Below are 19,621 nucleotides of genomic sequence, written 5' to 3' on the forward strand. Positions count from 1 at the left end.
GGCATGCTCTATGCGCCCACGAAATCCATATTCGTGTTTCAGGACGTACAGTATTTGAACGTGCTTCTGAGAATTTAGTAAGTGACAATGGGGTTGTGAAACACTGGCGTTTCAGCAGTTCCATCACTTAGTATGACAGGCGAAGTGTACACACGAATCTCAAGGGTCATAATTACGTTTTCCAGTCACCTGTGGCATCAAAAGAACATCACTGTGTCTCAAAGGATGCCTGCATCAGGCTAAAGTGCGGTCTGCATTGTTGTATAACTGTCAGACTTGGTCACTTCGAGTGGAGGGTATGAGTCGTTTTCAGGTCTTTGACCATCGATGTTTTGTTACTAAAACTGGAATCGACTGGAACCGGCGAGTTCTGAATGAGATGGTCAGGCAATGGGTCTTATGTGAAGCAGAAAGTACTTCGCTCAGAGAGTGCATCCATTACCCTAATTTAAGGTGGCTGGGCTGTGTTGCGCATGCCGGGAATAATATTGTTTTAGGTTCCTTATTCTGGGCGATGCAAACTTGGAGGTGGATAGAGTTTGACATAGCAGAAGGTAATGATGTTAGGTAAAGTTTGTGTGCTGTTGGTCCTGTTCGCCTTTCAGGATGGCGTCCACGTGACCTCTCTGCTTGCCTAGTGACGATGAACGATTTGACAGCCAGCGGATGTCAGCGGCGTTCATGCCATCAGTTTCTATCCTATTTCTGGTTGGGTTTTAGGAGTGTAGAAACCTTGGATGTTTATTTTAGTCTAACTGCAAGTCCCCATCCCTGTTTCATGTTTGCCTTCAATCATAATATTTGATTGGCATGGTTGTGAATTGGTGGTTCGTTGCCAATGATAGAAATCATGATGATGGTCTTACCGCTATTGCAGCTGTCCGATCATGGTGTCCATACCGTTTTGTTAGCCTGTTGCCATGAGACCCTGTTGAACTTTACTCCCTTTCAGACCAAATGGAAAGTGAAGAAGTTGATGGAATTGGGTATGACAGCGACAGCATTGATGAAGAGATTGAGCACAGCATGTACAGTGCAGTATTCTTCGAATCAGTGCCGAAAATCGGGGCAGAACTGGATGATATGTTCTTCACTGGTTGCTCTAAAGAAGCGGCTACCATGAACAAGGATTCTGGTGAATCGGAGACCAGCGTGAAAACGAGTTCAGTAGACTCCTCACGCGATCAATTTCTACCGCTTAACATATCACAGTTTAAAGACGATTCCGATTCTGATGGCTATGGCTCGCATTTTCAGACTGATTTACATTCTGCAACAACTGAGGAAAGTGATTCTGAGTCGGCCATTACCATGGAATCTTTCGATTCTCATGTATCGACAACTCTTTCCGGCGCATCTGCAGATGTGAACTGGACGCCTGATGACGTCGTACTGGGTGTGTCAAGACAGGCTGTCTCGTCTGTGTGCAATCCTGGAGATCCACTGGACATTGCTCGTAAGCTGGCTTCGAGTAGAAGCGACCCTGATTTATGGCGTATAAATGCAGAAGATCGTCGTTCCAGTTCACGCACTGGGTCGCATGACAAGAGGTACTTCAACGACTTTCATAACGCGGTTTGCGCGAACTGTCGAAAGCGAGGTCACTTCACATTTGAATGTCGCATTGTAAGTTACATCGTAACCAATTTTAGCCAATTTTAATGTTGCTCATTCTCGGCGCGCCTTTTCATTACGTTAGCATTGAAAGGCGTGTAGGGGATGGAAAAGTTAATCAATAATGGTGATAAAACTTATAATGATCACTCACCCGCGGCACCCTTTCGATGTATAACTGCCGTACATTTCTGAGCCACTGCCAGGTTTTCCCAAGACAGGAGCAACCTGAAAACTAGGGTTGTAATCCAACTGCGGACTTTCACGGCCTAATCGCTGAGTTGTCTCTAGTTCATAGCGAAGAAACTAAATCGAGAAGCAATTTTTCTGGTATGGTTTTCGTTGCTTGGTTCCTCTAGATTCGAATCCTGTGGAATAAATAAGCGTTATTGAGGACTGAATGGCGCCATATCCTGTTTAGGGCGATTGGGGCCTAACTTACAGTCCCCATGGGGGTTAGTGCGTGAGTAACCAACAGTTTTATGGGAACTAAGTTATCATCCGCGGTTTCAAGTCGTAAATCCAGTTGCGTACTCGAATTTTCTTGTAATTTTCCATTAGGTGCTTTGGTAGTCTGAGGGGATTTGAGAACTTTAATGGAGATTTAGTCCTGTAAATGAAGCCAGTCTCCCCTGAAAAGCTGAGGAGCGCTTACATCAGTGGACATCTCACAAAACGTCAGAGAATCTCGAACGCGCTGTCTCCTGGTCAGCAGTATGGTCACTTCTTGGCCTTTCGGTACAGATAGGTTTCACTTAAAATACAGAATCTTCGCTAGCTGTATTGTTCTAATAACAACTACTTTTAGCTGTATTATGCTATACTTGTTTGACATACCACTTGCCTAGCTCAGCAAGAATGGAACGAATTAGTGCGCATGCGTCCGGTGAACCGCAGTAGGAAGGAAATACCTTGGTAGTTCTTCTCTAGACCCGAGTAATTTATGTACGAAGTGCTTCGCGAGCAGCGTTCAAGTAAACTTGCTGACCACCCCACGTGCTTTTCCAAAATCTGTTCTCTTAGCACGGTACTTACTGTCTATCAGAAGTTTGTCTATTATAACTAATAATAAACGCGTTTCGGCGATTCAAACATATCTTTTGCGTGCTAATTATGTGTCCTAGTAACCATAAATGGATTAACACGGATGGGAAAGGAACAACCACTGTACGAATCGTTAATGATTTCATCTACGATCATGGCCTCATTTCACTTCACCCATGGGGTAAAATTGGCTGAGTTCCGGCTGTCCAGGACAAAGTGAGACGCGATACTAATCGTCAGTTTGCGGTTGAATGCAACTGATATTTCGTCAACCCATTCCATGAAAATTAGGTGATTTTACAGCGGATACCGTCATGTTCCGCGTTCTATCCAAGAACAGTCAGGGTTGTGCTTCTTAGTGGTATGGGACAAATTTAGCATGTAGACGTATTTGGCGCTAGTGATTGTCAGGTATAATGCACTGCGTGAAACGAACGTATCAGAAAGCCTTGTGACAAGGGCTTGAGTATCTGCAAAAACGTGTTCCATACAAAAAAACGTCCCCAACCGGAGGCAGAAGCAATGCTTCTTCAGGTTCCGAAAAAGTACATCCAATCACTGGAGGGTGGCTGCGAAAACAAAGTAGAATTCACATAGTTCAAAGGCAGGTGTTGTTGGCTAAGAAACTTCCTGAGAAAGCGAATGGTATAGCTTAAACTGTTGAGTGGAAAAGCTGCAAATATCATACTTGAATTGGATCAAAAGATATTTTTCTTAGCCGAAAGAGCGCCGGTATTTTTTTGAGCCGGATGCACGTTGCAGAATAACTCTTCTGAATTGGAACATTTGACTGCGGTGTTTTGATACGGCACCGCCGGCAACGGTCTACTTCCATTTGTTTTTGGAGAGACCGCCAATCGGTTTTCTCTTGTAGCGGCTACAATTTGGTGGAACACACAGTGCTTTTGTTAATTTTTGTTAACTTTCGTTAACTTCATTTGCGTACACGTATCCACAAGAAAACGTTTTTATAGCCTTGTATAGTTTTCACCCCGAGTGGTGTTATAAAGAGGTAGCGCCGTATATCGTTCGGTTTATTATGGGTCACTGTATCCTCATTGTATGCTCGAGACAGCTTACTGGTTACGGTACGAACTTTGTGACCGGAAGGCCCGTAGGTCGAACCCAACCTCAGAATCTCGACTGCTTCCGTCTAAGCCTGGGGAACTAGGTACTATCTCAGCTCTCGTGTTTCCTTCAGGTGGGCTCCGGAAGAGCGTTACCACCGAACAATTGTTTATGCTCAGTTAAGCCTTTGATATAACACCACCGTAGGTTGAAGGTGGTGTGCTACTCCGCAACTCGGGTCAAACTGCACCTGTTGCTATTCAGTACAAAGTGCAGTGAATTCATTTCCATTGTGTACATACTCTTCCGTTGTGTCACTCACAGGTTAATTGTCATATTCAATCACATGTCCACTTTTGTTCTGCCCCTTCAGTCTGATGTGGTTTGCATATTCTGCGGCATCGAAGGTCACATGAAAGAAAACTGCAAAAACATGTACTGCTTTGCTTGTCTAGCACCCGGTCATACCAAGAAGTCGTGTACCCTGTTGAGCCGTTTGAAGCAGTCCGTGTGTGAGCGTTGTGGTCTCCAAGGACACCAGTCCCATGTAAGTAAAGCGTGGACGTGCCTTAATTGTCCGGAATTATTTACTTTCCCGGTTAACCTTCCCCAACTCCTCACTACTTTACCATAACTTAGCTTTTTATTCCTAAAACGGTTGAAACTGTATGCTTTTATGGGATCTTGTTTTTCGGGTTGATTTTTCTTTCCGGAATTAGTAGATGCTGTTAGCTCCTGCACCATGGAAGACACTGAATTCGTTCATCGCCCATTTCAGTGTCCATCAGCAGTACATATATACCGACTTGTGACCAGAATTTCATCCGAGGGTTTCACGTGTGGGACCACTACTTTTGTTCACCAGCACACCCTACATATCTCATGACTGTCATATTTGAAGACGAAAACCTTCACATCTGATTCGCTTTTGTTCTCTACCGCACAAATAACCTCTTCGTTGTCTTTTTTGTCATGAAGCTAGTATCACACCCTTTATCACAGGAGTTCACACATGCACATCAAACGGTACTTCTTATTTCCATGCGCGTCTGATGACCAAAATTATCAGCATTAGTACCATCCACTCATCTGTCTAAAACCGAGAGTTTTTCAAATAGAATATGGTAATTCGTCGAGAATGAGGTTGCTCACTTCTCCCTTTGCTACACTGATCTTGAATGTGCGCGAATGCGCACCTAGTTTGTTGTGTTCTCTATCCAGGTGCCTGCACAAGCGCGAAATCATTCGATGTTACACTTTATTGCACAAAATCCTACGACTAGAACACATCCAATGGAAGAATTCGCGTGACCAAAAAGCTTTGTGAAACGTTACCACTTCTCAAGATTTTACCGCGCTTGAGGACTGTTTGATGTGATTGTTTTGTACGACGATCTGCGTTCGCCGGATGTGGATAAATAGATTTCCGCATGGATAGCAAGTGTTCTTCACCACAGTCAGTGTACCACCATCTACGGGTTTTGATTAGTCGTCGCTTTCAGCAAATATTAATTTTGGCTACTGTTGGATGGCTTTCTTCGGAATGGAAGCGCCTGAACATACTTGTATTCCTGCAAAAATGTTTTACAACGACGATAATCTTCAATGAACCTTTTTAAATGCTTCGAGTGTAAACGACGGTTGACTCTTGAGCACCAGTCTACTCTGATTAGCAGCCCATAGTTAAGCATCAGTGATTGTTTTGCTTATTCATACAGCCGTTTCTATATAAAGGTTGCTAGAGTTTATCTTGTTAGCATGCCTCCCGGCATACAAGCGCCTTTGATTTAAATGTGCATTCTCATATATCGATTAGCGTATTGGCTGGCAGTCGTGACTGTTGAAGATACTGCGCTTCTTTGTCAGGTATCCGTGGCTCTTGTTCCAATGTACCTAAGATGGATGATTTATTAATCTATAGAGTAAACTGCTTTTTGGGAAAGATTCTCGGGGTTATGCATATAAATCCGACCTACTATAGAAGTCGATTTCAAAGCGAAATGATATCCTTTCACCGAGGTTGTCGTCTTTTTCGCACGTCTCCACGAAATGTTCTCCAAACCCTTCTCACCTCTTTATGTTTTCCTCCATTTTGCTTTATTTCTCCTCGAACTGTGCTTAATTGACCCATTTCTGTTCTGTCTGTTCTTTCAGTTATGCACAGAGTTATGGCGGCAATATAAGAACACGGTATGTTATGTCATTGCTTTCATTTTTATTTGGGGCATTTATCTGTTTGTTTATCCACCGCTTTGGGTCGTTCCATTGTTTTTCAAGGGGTTTAGCTAGCCATTTTCAGTGGAACCATTTTGGAAGTTCATAGGGCCGCGAATATCAGCGTTCTAACGAATAGTCCGGTTTGACTGCACCGTTTTCAACAGTCCAGACTCTATGGGCGCATCCGATTGCTCACATTTATTATTTCAAGTCCCTGTTCCACACAGCTTCTCATTCTCACTTGGATATAGTTCAGCCACTTACGATTATGACACTGGAATACGGTATTTATGTTTTCTCATCAATGCCTCCTTAAGTGAGCACCTGCGGGATCGACTGAAATCACTCTGTTTGGAGCCACAGGCTTTAGCCCTCGAGATCAAGTGATCTTCCTGCGCGGATTAGGTAGACGTCAACTATTTCCACTGGAACAATGAAATACTAGGTTTTTTGTGCTGAAAACAAATACTGTAACCGTGGGAAACTGTGCAGTCTGAAGTCAACATATTATGATGACAGCAAACGACTCTTCCTGATGTCTGCTAACCCTCAACTGTTCTTCGGCAGGATCGGGTTTGGGCGAAGTGGGTGCGCAATTTGAGCAACAACAGATATAGATTGCCTTCTGCTATTTATACCAGGTCGCGATTCTTAATTCTATCTTTCGGGAACGCATGTGTCAGCTCATATTCTTCCCTTACAAGGTGTCACATCCTACTGAGCTGTCCGAGGGAATCTGTAAAAATGGGCCTGCTTCTATCCATGAACCCATTGCGACTCACAGGTTACATTGGTTACGCAGGCTTACCAAAACAGTCCACAATAAGCGTGAGAAACTACATAATCGGAAGACACCGTTTGGATGAAACGGCCACCGCCAGAAATGCTGTTGATGAGTCAGCTAGTAATATTTCTCATTGTGTAACATACTGTATGCAGAAAAACCTCTCTAACTGGTTAGGGCGGTACCTAGTATCCCTCCAAGCCTGGATTACAATTAATCTGGTGTATCAAACAGTCGCTGTAATGAATTTGCTTGCAGCTGGAGAAAGCTGGTGTGATCCTGAATGTAGGAAATCCAATATAATTGCAGCTATAAGCTTAAGGCAACTGTTTCTTTTATAACGAGAAATGGGACCTGGCAGACTAGCCGTTAGTGAGGTGGTCGAATGTAACGTTGGGAACCTACCACCAAAAAGGGGCCATGTGGAAACTGTTCAACAGGCTACTGGAATTCGATCTCTTATTCAATCCGCATTGCGCCATCCTTAAACTGTTAATTCAGAACCCCACAATTTTTGAAGTTCTAGGTCACTGGAGGTGAGCTTTCACCAGCGTTTTTTTAAACATAGTGGTGCACCTTGATGGAAGTCACTAGCTAGATCATCTCTGCTAACTGGAACAAGTCTGATAGCGTTGTGCGATATGACCGCCCGAAGAATAGGTCAAATCAGCTTCACACTGGCCGTAATGCTTTCGTGAATTTACGAAGTATGATGGCGTCTAGCCTTGTATGGGCGGTAAATTAGCGCACAAAACATGATTTCGATGTAACGGGCGAAGTGGTTATAATATTACGCCGAGTACTTTAGTACACTTTTACATACCACTGCCTCATAGTGCTGTGCAATTCAATTTCAAAAGTGTTTTCAACTCCAAAAACCTCCCAGAAATCTGAATATTTGCCAGGCCTTGTAATCAAGCAAATCTGGCCAGGCTAGTACTCCTGATGGGTGTTCAATTCTTCTTCCCAAGTGTATCGTAAGTGCATGGGTCAGTTGATCAGTCAGATCAGGTGGAAACCGTCGTCTTCGGTGAGGTCTCATGTTTGTTTAAAAAAAAAGTTAACCACGCGCAGGGTAATTACTAGCATTTTTGTGCAATCTTGGTCCACAGCAATGTCAACTTTCCCTGAAAAATACGGAACATTCAATAGCGTTATAACGGCATGATGTTCTAATTGTCTTTTCTACTACAGACAAGTGTCGGAAAACCAGTTCCAATCCCGGTAAAAATGCTGAGTCATCGAGGGTGTTGCAACTGTGGCCGTCGGGGGCATACGATCGAAGTGAGTTTATTCCTAGACTAGACCTTTCCATTGCTTGTTTTTGTGTGTAAGAACTGCTTCAGAAATAGTAGATGGTTGATAGATAGTCAATAGGTTGTTGGTACTATTTTCTCTCCGAAGTATGTTTAAATTGTATGCCGGACCTACATGTGCTCTACTTCGAACTGATTACCCAGTCGGTTACTCAACCTTACACCTCATCTCTGGTATGTTTTCACATGCCTTGTCTCATTGACGTTGGCGTATCCGACCCGTTGCTTCCCACTGATTCGATCGCAGGCGCAGTCAGCCGATTAGTAGTCGTTCCCGAGAAAAACATCAAGATTAAAACTTGTGGGCTGTCCGCACAGCGTGTAGGAACATCTTTTAGAAGTATTGCTGTCGGTATAATAACATTTCTTTAGTTTTGTTCTCGGTCCGAACCCTCCGAGCTAGCTTTCATGTTAAAACAACCGCCAAAGGTGCATGACGCGTTTTGGCACCAAAAGTCATTGCGAAAACACATGTAAAGCGCGTTGTCTATTAAGTATATGCGGCAACAACACTGGAAATTCTGACGCCTTCTGGACTGGTAACTGGCATTTGGTAGATACTGGAACACGATTGGCTGTTGGGTCCAGACTCTCGGCCAATCAGAACTCGCCTTGACGCTGAACCGGCAAGTGGTCCTATCTTTTAACCAATCTTATGCGGGATAAGCTTCTCCGTCGCAGCAGTGCTTAATACGAGCGGTAAAGAGGTATCGGTGCGGAATTCCGCGGAATTCACAATCGGACACCATATGCCCCGCTCACCTGACACGGGTGACACGTGACACCTGACATTCCCGCTTAGGTTCAGACTTATTGGCGTTTTATGATCAGCGAGGCCTTCAAAACCTTTTCCGGGAAAAAAATTTCAGTTCGAAAGAAGACGACTATTGGCACCGTGTGTTGCAGAGAGAAATTAACACGATCCTCCCTTTCGCCAGCATTCTTTCCAGTGGAATCAGCCCTCAGGGATGACTGGGCCGTGTTGCGATGCGACGGCTTGTCTTCCCGCTTTCATAGGTTTATCCGTCAGGTGTATTTGAGGTACCCGCTATCCAGCTGTGCAGTCTGGAGGAACGAGATATGTATAACTGTTTGATCCCTGTATAACTATTATACCCGTGTTTATTTGTTAGATGATTGAGTCCAAGAGCTTGCGTGAGAAACCCAGTTTTGCGTGTGAGTTAGCGTACAGTAAGGCTGATGGGCGAATGCTTTACATTTATATCTAACATTAGTTTACATGCGGTGAGCGCACGTATTCGGAAGCTTTCAGTGCACAGTCCAAACAGAACGCAACGGTAGTAGGTCACTGAGTTGGCTATTTACCATAGATTGTGGTTTTTCCTTGTGAAAAAGCTGACAACTCAAATCAGGAAAATGAAGTGATGGATTAGATAAACTCTTCATAAGTGGGTTGGTGACCATTCCCCAGAAAACAACGTAAGCTCTCTGTTGCTGAGCTCCCTTATATTCCCTTCCGTACCGTGTGTTAAATCTTATAAACTCTGTCCGGTGCTCGTTGTTCTGTGGATGCTAACTGGAGGCATCCCACTGAGGCCGTTGATGTGTGTGTGTGTCACTGCACACCTCTACCACCTTTCTCCGGATTCAAAGTCTACCCTTCCATGTCATCTTGTTTCGATTTGCGAACTCAGGCAAATCGGTAGAAAAGTTGTACTTGTTCATGCTCCAGCTACCTATTTCTATTTGGATTCTTGCAACTCACGCACGAGGTTGAAGACAATAATGATGATTATCACCGCCTTACTGTCCACTCACTCTTCTGTTAGTTTCTCCGGATCTCCTCAGGTATCCATATTTTCTCGTTCTCTAACGTTCTCTATTTCTTTTTGGGGCGCAGTTGCCGAAGGTACACTATATGGGTATAACGATTGCCAATGCTGCTGGAGTATACTTTCAATCTAGCAGCACTATAACGAGGCCTTCTCTAGCACGACTCCATAGCTATGCATAGCATTCACTAGTGTTCAGTTATTCGTTTAGAGACCGTAATATTGGGTGAGTATTCATATTTCATTAGTGGCTATTGACAGACAGCCTAAAATTCCTTTCATTTTGAATGGACACATTCATAACTATAAAGAGAAAATACTATAATATGATAGCATGGCGACCAGTTGGAACCGAACAGAAGTAGGGTGGTCGCTAGTACTCGTGGCATTCAGAACATCTTCCAAATTAAGCGGATTTATCAAGGAGAATCCCTAATCGTTTTAGCCATCAAACCCATCTTTTGTTCCGGCCAGGCTGAGTCAGTTAGTCAGTTACTTGAGAAAATTTTGGGTTTCGGGGCCGAAACTGAATTCACTAAATGCACTGGTTAATCATCTCCCATTTTTCTCGCATAGCAATGCCGGTGTCGACCTTTCCGTTCTAATTTCATCGGCCCTTCACCCCGTCGCCGAGTTTTGGTCTATGATAAGAAAAACATTTTCAAAAAGAAGGCACTACGTGCTAAAGGAAAGTCTGAGGTTCCGTGTGGTGAGATTCGGGTTGCCGACAAAAGGCAGAAACGAAAGAAGAGACGGAAGTTGGGTCCTGATCAGGTGGACGACCCAACAACGAATATGGAATCTTTACACGAAAAATCCTCTCTGAACACTTTGGAGATGAAAGTTAATGAACGCCTCTTCGATATGGTCATGGATAGGGAAGTGTCAAAGGCAAAAGAAACGGTTCCTTCTGGTGGGTACTTCAACTCTTTCATTGGTAATGTTTGTGGTTCACTAGAAGTAGAATGTGCCATAAGACCTCCCTGTGCGTCTTGCATACCTCTTGGTGGACGAACAGTTCCCGCTCCCTTATTCAATAATAATGTCTGTTTTCAATCCTTACATTGCCCAATTCATTGTGTCGGATTTGTTCTTGAAACAGGCGAAAAATCCAATCATCTTTACCATTAATGTGAGTTTAGAGCCAAAAGCTCTTGCCCGGATAAGTTACCGTCCTTCTGTCCGGGTTAAAGTGTCTCAAAAATGGTACAGCTCTCATGCAATGAAAAATTGTATGCAAAAACTCGCCTTTCAATCATGCTCCCTCCATGTATCTTCTGGTTTTCCGTCCATCCTGAAGCAGTCGGAAATTTACTCCCATTTGTAGCCTAGATACTTTTCAGTGGATGTAATACCAATCATTGCGTTCATACCCTCCAGTCGCTGTTTAAGCTAGAAAGACCGCATGTCAGCGAAATGTATTCCTAATCAGAGGGAGTTAGACAACCCAAATATGATATCGGAGCTCATGAGCAACAGGTTTGGATCTACGTATAGAGATAACAGAATAGCGCGAACATTTCCCACGACTACCTGACCTCAGTGAGACATCCTACTCTATTTTAAAGTGTATTTTTACCATGCTACAATACAGACTTTTGTTTGTTTGCGGAACACGAAGTCGGCTTCGTTGGATCGAAAACCTTTCCGACTTTTGGACCATTATTTTTTTCATTTGATAACTGTTGTAAAGCGATGTGAGTCAATTGATTATGACGTGGACGCAAAGTGTGTAAATACTCACGAATGGTGGGGTTTGGTCCACTTGTTTCACCGAATCCATGTCGGATTGTGACACAGGTAGTTTCCTTGAGCCTCTTTCTTAGGAATGTATACAAATCTTTAGTTGAGTTCCATAATTTTGATTTACTGTTCTGCGGCTCCCTCAAGAGAACATGTCGGTCTCATCCAACTTTACGCGTGACATGCTCCTCCAAACACTACATTTTAGTCATGTATAAAAAGATTTTTCTCGAGGACCATTTACTCTAGTCCTCCCCAGTATGCTGTGTGTACTTCATGATCTGCTTCCGGATTATTCGATCAATGCGTGATTTATACTCAATCCGCGGACGAATTGATTATTGTCGTTCGTTCACTTTCTTTACATTATTGTGCGTTTTTTGTTTACATTTCAGACCAAAAAGATCGTACACCGACTTTCCAGTCGAGTCTCGATCGAATCAAATCCCGCCGTCAGTCAGTTGATATTGAAGCAACATTTCTTCCACTCAGCTCAAGGGGAAAGAAACGGCCGAAGAATGCTCGACAAGGAGGACATGCAGGTTTCAGTAACCAACTCCGGAAATCTAAAAGTGCTCCGTCGTTTTCCCCGTTTGTATGGATAAACGAACATACGGCATCTGGAAGGATTAATGAGGATCGATGCTCGCCAGTATGCTCTCCTCACACCGAATCGCCGTTGTTTGATTTTGAACGGAAAAAAGGAAAAGATTTTTCGAGGTACCTGTTTTCCTGCGCGTATGCCTGGATAAATAACAAATGCCTGACTTTTCGTGCGGATTTGACTCAGCGGGTGCCTTATTCGTGTGTGTTCGATAAGAATTTGGTGTCGCATCTCTCATATGTCACTGGCACAGTGTAAATGAGAACGGGCCATAGGTCACGGCGATGAGGTGGGGGTTAATCATTAGCTTTTATGGCTAAATTGGTCGGGCGGAGTCTCATTATTGTGTTGCTTCATTTTCCACTTTTTGATCCGAGCTTAACTGCCAATACAACGGAAAAACAAGACATACATGTTTCCGTATTTTTCTCTGTTTATCGCTACTTAAAATACGGTAGACGTAACTGGTATTCTGACGTCCACTGCTCTAGTGCTTAGCTTAGTCGAAGGGGTTATGCATAAAGTGGTGGTCATTCGCGCTTAGTCAAAATTTCTAGTGCATCCTCCATCATGTGGTCTTTACACGGTACAAGGCGATTTTTTCTCAACATTCCAACTTCCTGCATGGTGTTGGAAGGAAATGGCTTTCCCCTGAATGATCAACCACGCGCTGGTTTTCGCGATGTGATTAATTGTGTTTGATTTTAAATCTATATCTTTCGGTTGTTTGTTTCATTACTTTCCAAACGTGCCACTTTTTTGCGCTGTTTGACTTGTGTGACTTGCCTTCCTCTCGTTTTCGTCATGTGCCTCTTCTACTGCATGGTTCACACTCCCCCAGTTAAATGTCTTTCATCTTCAATTTCGTGCCTGTGGCGCTTTGCTGGAAGCATCGGTGATGAACACTGATGTCATGCTGTCGATGATGATGATGATGATGATGAGAAGCGTACCAACCGGGAGCATCCTCTTTTTATGTTAATATTCCTCGGAATGATAGATTCCCTCCTTCATTGGTTGTTTATTTAAAAAAACGTATGTTGTAGGATGTCGTAGGATGTCGTACGTATGTCGTAAGATGCTTAGTCATATCCCTTTGATTCCATAAGCAACTTAGCGTAACAGTTATCGACCTGATTTAGTGTGTACGATTTCTCACTGATTTTTGGGAGAGTTCCTGGCAGTTATATCCAAGTAGCTACGTGGTTTATCCATCCTACTTTGCGGTCATGGTGCTTAGCGAGGCAGTGATCGCCCCAAGTCCATGCAATCATGTACAGTACGTAACTAATGTTACGTGGAGCAGGTCAGCACGAACAACTGTGTAAGACGCATATTGCGAAGAAACATATCTACCCTGATGTTTTAGATCCTTTTTTGAGTTTAGTGGTACTCTTCTGAGTAGGGACTATTTTCGTGTACCTGTGGATGCATAGTATGAATCGGAACTGGAAGTTCATAAAACTTCAACCAAGATTATACTACTTGCATGATGCTGTATACTACTGCTGAAGCATGTGAGTAGTCTGTGCTCTGGTGCCCAAGGTCTCCCCTCGCATTTGATGGAAGGTCGTGATGGTGAAGCATGTGAGTAGTCTATGCTCTGGTGCCTAAGGTCTCCCCTCGCATTTGATGGAAGGTGTCTAATGGCTTGTAACCGCTTAGTTCGTGTCTGTTAATAAACTACTCCACAGGAATGCTCAGTGCTCTTCAAGGCACAGAACACACTAACACAAAAAAATACTCAATGGGTACAAGGTGTCCGTCCTACAGGATCAGGCAGCAATGAACACTCAATGCCATGTGCCTCGCATAAGTGTCGGGAAGTCCAAGTCCGACTCGTCGGCTGTAAACCGCGTGCGATAGGCAAACTGGTTCCATCTGCCACAGTTTTGATCACCAAAAAGTGGAACATCGTGGGAGATACAGTCGAGCATTGAAGGCGATGGCATGTTTAGTTAGTTCGGAAACTGGATAACTACGCACTGGAGGTGATAGTTTCTACGCACTAGCATCACTGACAGTGCGGCCTAAAGCTGTCACCTTGTCACTGTGGTAGAACTTCAGTGCTGCAGTGGTCCTACGCGTTATACCAGCCGTAACTCAGTTCTCCAAGGTTCATCCATACCAGGAAGGCTAAAGGTGATCAGCCCGACGAAGAACGGCAAATACCCATGCTGCGGTCTGCAGGCAAAGTTTTACTGTCCTCTGCGACAGGAATGTGAAGGTAGTGAGGTGACCAGTATGTTCATATCTTTGGAAGCAGCGATTCTGTCTTCCCCCGAGGAATGACGGATTAGAGGAGTTCCGACCCCAAAACCATGCACTCCGATCGGTTTACCGTTACAGCCGCTGCATTATTCAATGCTGTCGAGATATCGAATAATCTGGCGCTGCTCAAAAAGCACCTGCTGTGCGCGGCCACATCAGGAGCGAGATGATAATGCCTTGCTCCGTGCGTCCTCGGGCCAGGCCGGTCCCTGCAGCCAAGTGGGTCGAACTATTGAGTCAGTGGCTCTAAGCAGGGTCTCTAAGGAGACCCTAATGACTTCTGCCTCGCGGTTCAAACTTTTGATTCGGACGCTGGGTTCAGGGTCCCCAAACAAAATCCTACATCATCCCACTTCTTCCTGGTCAGGCTTTTGAGTCAAGGGTCAAGGTGGGTTACTATGATCAGATCCCCTTTTTCGATTTGGGAAATCCGAAAGTACCATTCACTTTCACAGCTTTTCGCTCACCGGTGCTCCCCCACTCTCCCTCCTCATTCATGTGGAATGATCATCGGCTCGTGAACCCAAAAATCAATTAATCGCAATAGATGACACCTGTGGCACCACACGTCAGCATTATACTTCTGCTCATTTTCATTCCGCACCCGTTCGAGGCTACCCACACCCATCACTGTAGTGCAACTCTCCTGAACAGCGATGAAAGATGTCGAAGTAGGTGCTGTCAGCTCCTCAGACGATGTATCACAGACCAAAAAAACGTTTTCCGACCGCGCCCTTGCAATGTGAATGTGGCGAGCACATCGATCGTCATGCGTGATACAACAAGATCGCAGAATGTTCACCTTTTGAGGATGTTACAATGTTCTTGGTCGGCGAATGCTTGGATATTGGGTATTATCCCCCTTACTTTCTATTAGTTGCTGCAGATTCAACGGGGCATGCGTCACCTCAAGCTTTTTCAGCAGCTGTTGTCAGGTTTGCAAACTGATCAGTTCCTACTCGACCTCAGCAGGTTGAGTAGTCTTCAGTCGAGGAGCCAATTATTACGTGATCACGTGATGTAGTTATCGTTATTCCAGGGTGAATGACGCTATGGGAGCTCATCAAACTGTGACCAAACGATCGACCACCGGCTGGAAGGTCACAGGTTCAAAACGTTCTGTGTTTCGTGAAATGTGCACTCCCCTTAACCCTTAAGGCGAGTATGACTTTCTTCACAGTCATCAGCAAAGGCAGAATCATCTACTAAGATGTAATCAGACTGGCGTTGACAATCCAACACCTTTATCCACCACCATTGTGTGCAATACTGATGCCCATCTCCGTTGAAGTTAACCTCTTAATGATGGAAAATTGCCGCAGGATTCTTATGGGACCAAGCGATGTACCGGATTAGGGCTAACAGCGGTCCAAACACCGCGGCGGATCTGGCGATTGTCATGCGAAACCGAATCAAAAGCATTCGGAATGCCAATAAATGCCAAACTGGGGAGCACCGAAGCAAGTAGGTGGCAGCTAGGTAATCACAAACCAACGGTATTGATCAGAAATGCAAACTGGAGTGAAGGATGTTTTAACTTGCGATTCCACTGGTCCGATGAGGTGGGCTTTGCGATCTTACTAATCAGAGTAACCAGGACGTAACACAGATGTGGTGGACAACTTTCAAAGAACAAATGAAGGATGTTTTAACGTGCGATGAGGTGGTCCGATGAGGTGGGCTTTGCGATCTTCCTAATCAGATTAACCAGGATGTAACGCAGATGTGGTGGACAACTTTCAAAGAACAGCAAGTTAAAATACCCAGCAAGAGCCTTGACACTGATTCCGTTTTGTACTTATGCACCGAATGTAGTTTGCCGTTAACGTAAACTCTTCGAAACCGTCACTTGGGTTAACTTGGGTTTGCCATCTGTTGGTCACTTTGTCTTGAGTCGGTGTGAACTTTGGGATCCTATTTGGATGAACAGTATCTAACCTGGTGTTTGGAACCTGGCATAACCCCACGATTTAGTTGGCGTGTTTTTGGTAAACCTCAATCTGAAAAGTTTGACTTTTAGAGTTTCCCGCTTAACCCAACGTGGCTGACCTGATTGCTGGAAACAATAAATAGGCGAACCATTATGCGAGGGGTTTCTTTTCATCGAAATCTCACTGACGATAACGCATAATTCAGTCTTCATTTATGCGTCGAGCTTCAGACTTGTTTCTCGCATATCTGCTGAACTTATTCCAAAGAAGCCAGGGTCGATGGAAAGAAACCAAGTTCACTGCAACCTGCCACTTATACCCTTATGAAGCAACTGTAAACGAGTCCCGTCTTTGGGGTATCGATCTGTCAGACCGTCATGTCTGCATCACAGTATTCGTTATTAACTCTGCCTACTAGTTATCTACAAGTAGGAAAAATAGGAACCACTTTAACCTCATCGATTTCGCTATGCCGCTTTGGTAGATCCTCTCGGTTCTTTGGTTTGCTTTGGGCCGTCTGGACGGTTGCGACAGCGTTTCGTAGCGCCAATGACTCGTTGTTCTCTTTTGGATTGCTATCAACGATCCAAATTGTCTGGTCTGCCCTCAGTCCACAGTTCGTCCGTGAGCAAAGTCGCCCTAAGTATGCGATCGTCATCATTGAACGCTGCAAGCCGTTCTTATGGTTACTTCGAACGCAGTTTTAAGGCTATGTATATCAGTATACAGTGTGGAAGCTATGATTACGGGCCTCTGCTGGCATCTATAAGACGCACTTGATCATCGATGTCTCGAAATCACCATTGTTCAATAAATTCCCGATGAGTTGAACACAGTGTTCCGTGATGAGGCAAGCATCTTACCTCAAGGTTTCTGACAGGTCTACAGACCTCAGCAGACTGTTCGTGTACTTTTCTCGCTGAGGTGTCACCTGTCCTCATGCCGAATTCAAAATAGTATGATCCAAGAGATAGATTACATATGGCCTGCTTGCTTACTGTAATTCGATTCGCTTCTGCATGCGGAGAGTTTGGCCTCTTGAACGTCTCGAGCCATGGCCACAGAAGAGTTGAAGAGAGTGGAGGATACTATCAAAAGTCTGGGCCCCATGTTTGTGACCTACCTTTTGGAATGTGGTTAACAAAGCCATCCCTATAGTTGGCTGAAGACGCGGAAAAATATGGCGCCGACTTGGTAGCTTGGAGCTAATGCTTTCAGTTTCTATTCAGTTGGATGTGTAAATATCCCGGATATTTGTAGTAAGCCAGCATTAGACCGTTTCCTTCTGCTAGTTTCGCTCTTTACATATAAGGTTTTTTCTTAAGTAAATTGGCGCTGTTGTGTGGCATTAGGGCTCCGTTGCTCAGTAGCGATGGTGGTAATTAAGTTGACGCGGCAATGGGTGGTCATTTCCACTTAGACATACAGTCGGCTATCAATTTCTTCTTTCACCTTCGTCATCACAGCTTTCACACCTCTTATGGTGATGCTTCCCTATTACTATACTGTAGTTTCTACTTTTACCCAAGTTTCATTTCCGAAGTTCTGTCAACTGTGTATATTATGTCCCCCCATATCTTTGTTGCTTCAGAACAGAAGCCCATGCTCTCACTCAACAGGTACTTAAGATAGGTAATCTGAATAACTACGTGCAGGCGCTTTATATGAATTCTCCCATCGTGTGGCTCTGGTATTGTGGAACCCTTGTTGTCTCGGTTTGTTCCATTATCCGATTGACTGATTAGGTGAACCATGCACGTAGACCGAAGTGGAAAGATGCGGCTGTCATTCTGTTTTTGCATTGTTCAACTCTCTTCCAGAACCCAGGATTCTGCCTCCAAATCATCTAATATTCGCAAGGGGTCGTTCAGCAAGAGTAATTGGAACGATGAAATGCGGAACTCCACGGCGACACTTATGCAGACACACCACGCCGACTGTGAAAATACATCCACTGTACCGCGTAAGCGAAAGAAGATGGATTTGCCAACTAGAAGACTTCATATGGAAAACGCATCTTTTTGCAACAAAAACAACCGGAAAAACAAAGAATTGAGGACTTTTTCAGACAAATTTAATACAGTAAATTCAGCCTCTCAGAGTTTTTCCAAATCGGGACCTTCCAAATGCTTCACCTTTCTCAATCGACCCCCTGAAATCGAGTTATGGGAAACGAGCACACCGAGAGCCAACAAAAAACAAGGCGATTCCACTCGAAGTTCTGAAGTATTTAGTAAACAAAAGAGGAAAAGGAAACGGGACCGTGTTCAATCGGTTTCGCAAGCTTTGGACAGTCTTCTTTCCCGATGACTAGCGAATTGTGCTGGTCGGGATCCCTACTATATTTGGGTCCCATAATGTACAGTGTAAAGTTTTGCTTTGTTGCCTTTCGGTTTTGTTGCTAAATATCTATTAATTTCTGGACTGTTTATTCGGTGATATGGATCACAGTGTCAAACACATAGACGCTAGTAACATCGAATTCGACCTAGTACGAGGGAACATTATTGAGTTTTTTGTATCCAGGACCGTGCATTTTTACGGTTTTTTCAAGTGCGCCAATTTCTGGTTACGCTCAAGGTCTCACAATAAGTGCAGCATGACACGATTGCCTCCGGTAAGTCTTCTCTACCCCGAGTAACCAGGTCTCAGCGCGATTAGCTTCCCTAACTGCGGTGGATGTTTGTAACGTTTCGGGTCTGAGTTCCCCTTATGACAAGCACGTGATGGCAACGTTAAGATTTGGCACTTGAGATAGCGATTAGAACCCATGTAATCAATTTCCAAATTTTGGTTTTCGTGTGATCCAATAGTAAAGACAAGAATTTAAGGCCTTCAGCGACTAGGGGTATTCACTTTGTTCAATTGCCCGGAAATCCCGTTTGGCCTCATTAGGGACGACACAATGCTAGCAAAAGTAACTCTTTTGTTACCTCTATTTAACTCCAATATATATGGGTATATTTTGTTATATCTGCTGATTCGCCAATCTGCTGCATCTGCTGGTGACCCCGCTCCAGTGCCCAGTGCCGGAGAAAAGACTCATAGAAGGGAACACAACAGCTATATTCCAAACAAGCAATTGCGAAAATACAACGTTCTGAAGCTACTTATTGGAGGGACACTGCTGAAGTTGTTCCAATGCTGACGTACGCGATCTGGCTTTGGTACGAAGCTGTGACGCGCCGCATATTGAGGGGGCATTGTCTGTCCGGTAAGCATCTGGCGGAGCTGAG

The 19,621-nt window shown here is 44.3% G+C and overlaps 1 protein-coding gene across 1 annotated transcript; it reads left to right on the forward strand.

The window, feature by feature from the left end:
- Positions 1-925: 925 nt before the first annotated feature.
- T265_10544 (hypothetical protein) lies at positions 926-18,792 on the forward strand (the record flags this gene model as incomplete). The annotated part of the gene is made up of 7 exons (XM_009176945.1): positions 926-1,626; positions 4,100-4,273; positions 5,881-5,916; positions 7,922-8,011; positions 10,413-10,773; positions 11,975-12,299; positions 18,206-18,792. 7 exons carry the CDS (start codon positions 958-960, stop codon positions 18,693-18,695), a joined length of 2,145 nt encoding a protein of 714 aa, XP_009175209.1.
- Positions 18,793-19,621: the final 829 nt, after the last annotated feature.

This window comes from Opisthorchis viverrini (genome assembly GCF_000715545.1).
Source record: "Opisthorchis viverrini unplaced genomic scaffold opera_v5_378, whole genome shotgun sequence".
NCBI classification, from domain to species: domain Eukaryota; kingdom Metazoa; phylum Platyhelminthes; class Trematoda; order Opisthorchiida; family Opisthorchiidae; genus Opisthorchis; species Opisthorchis viverrini.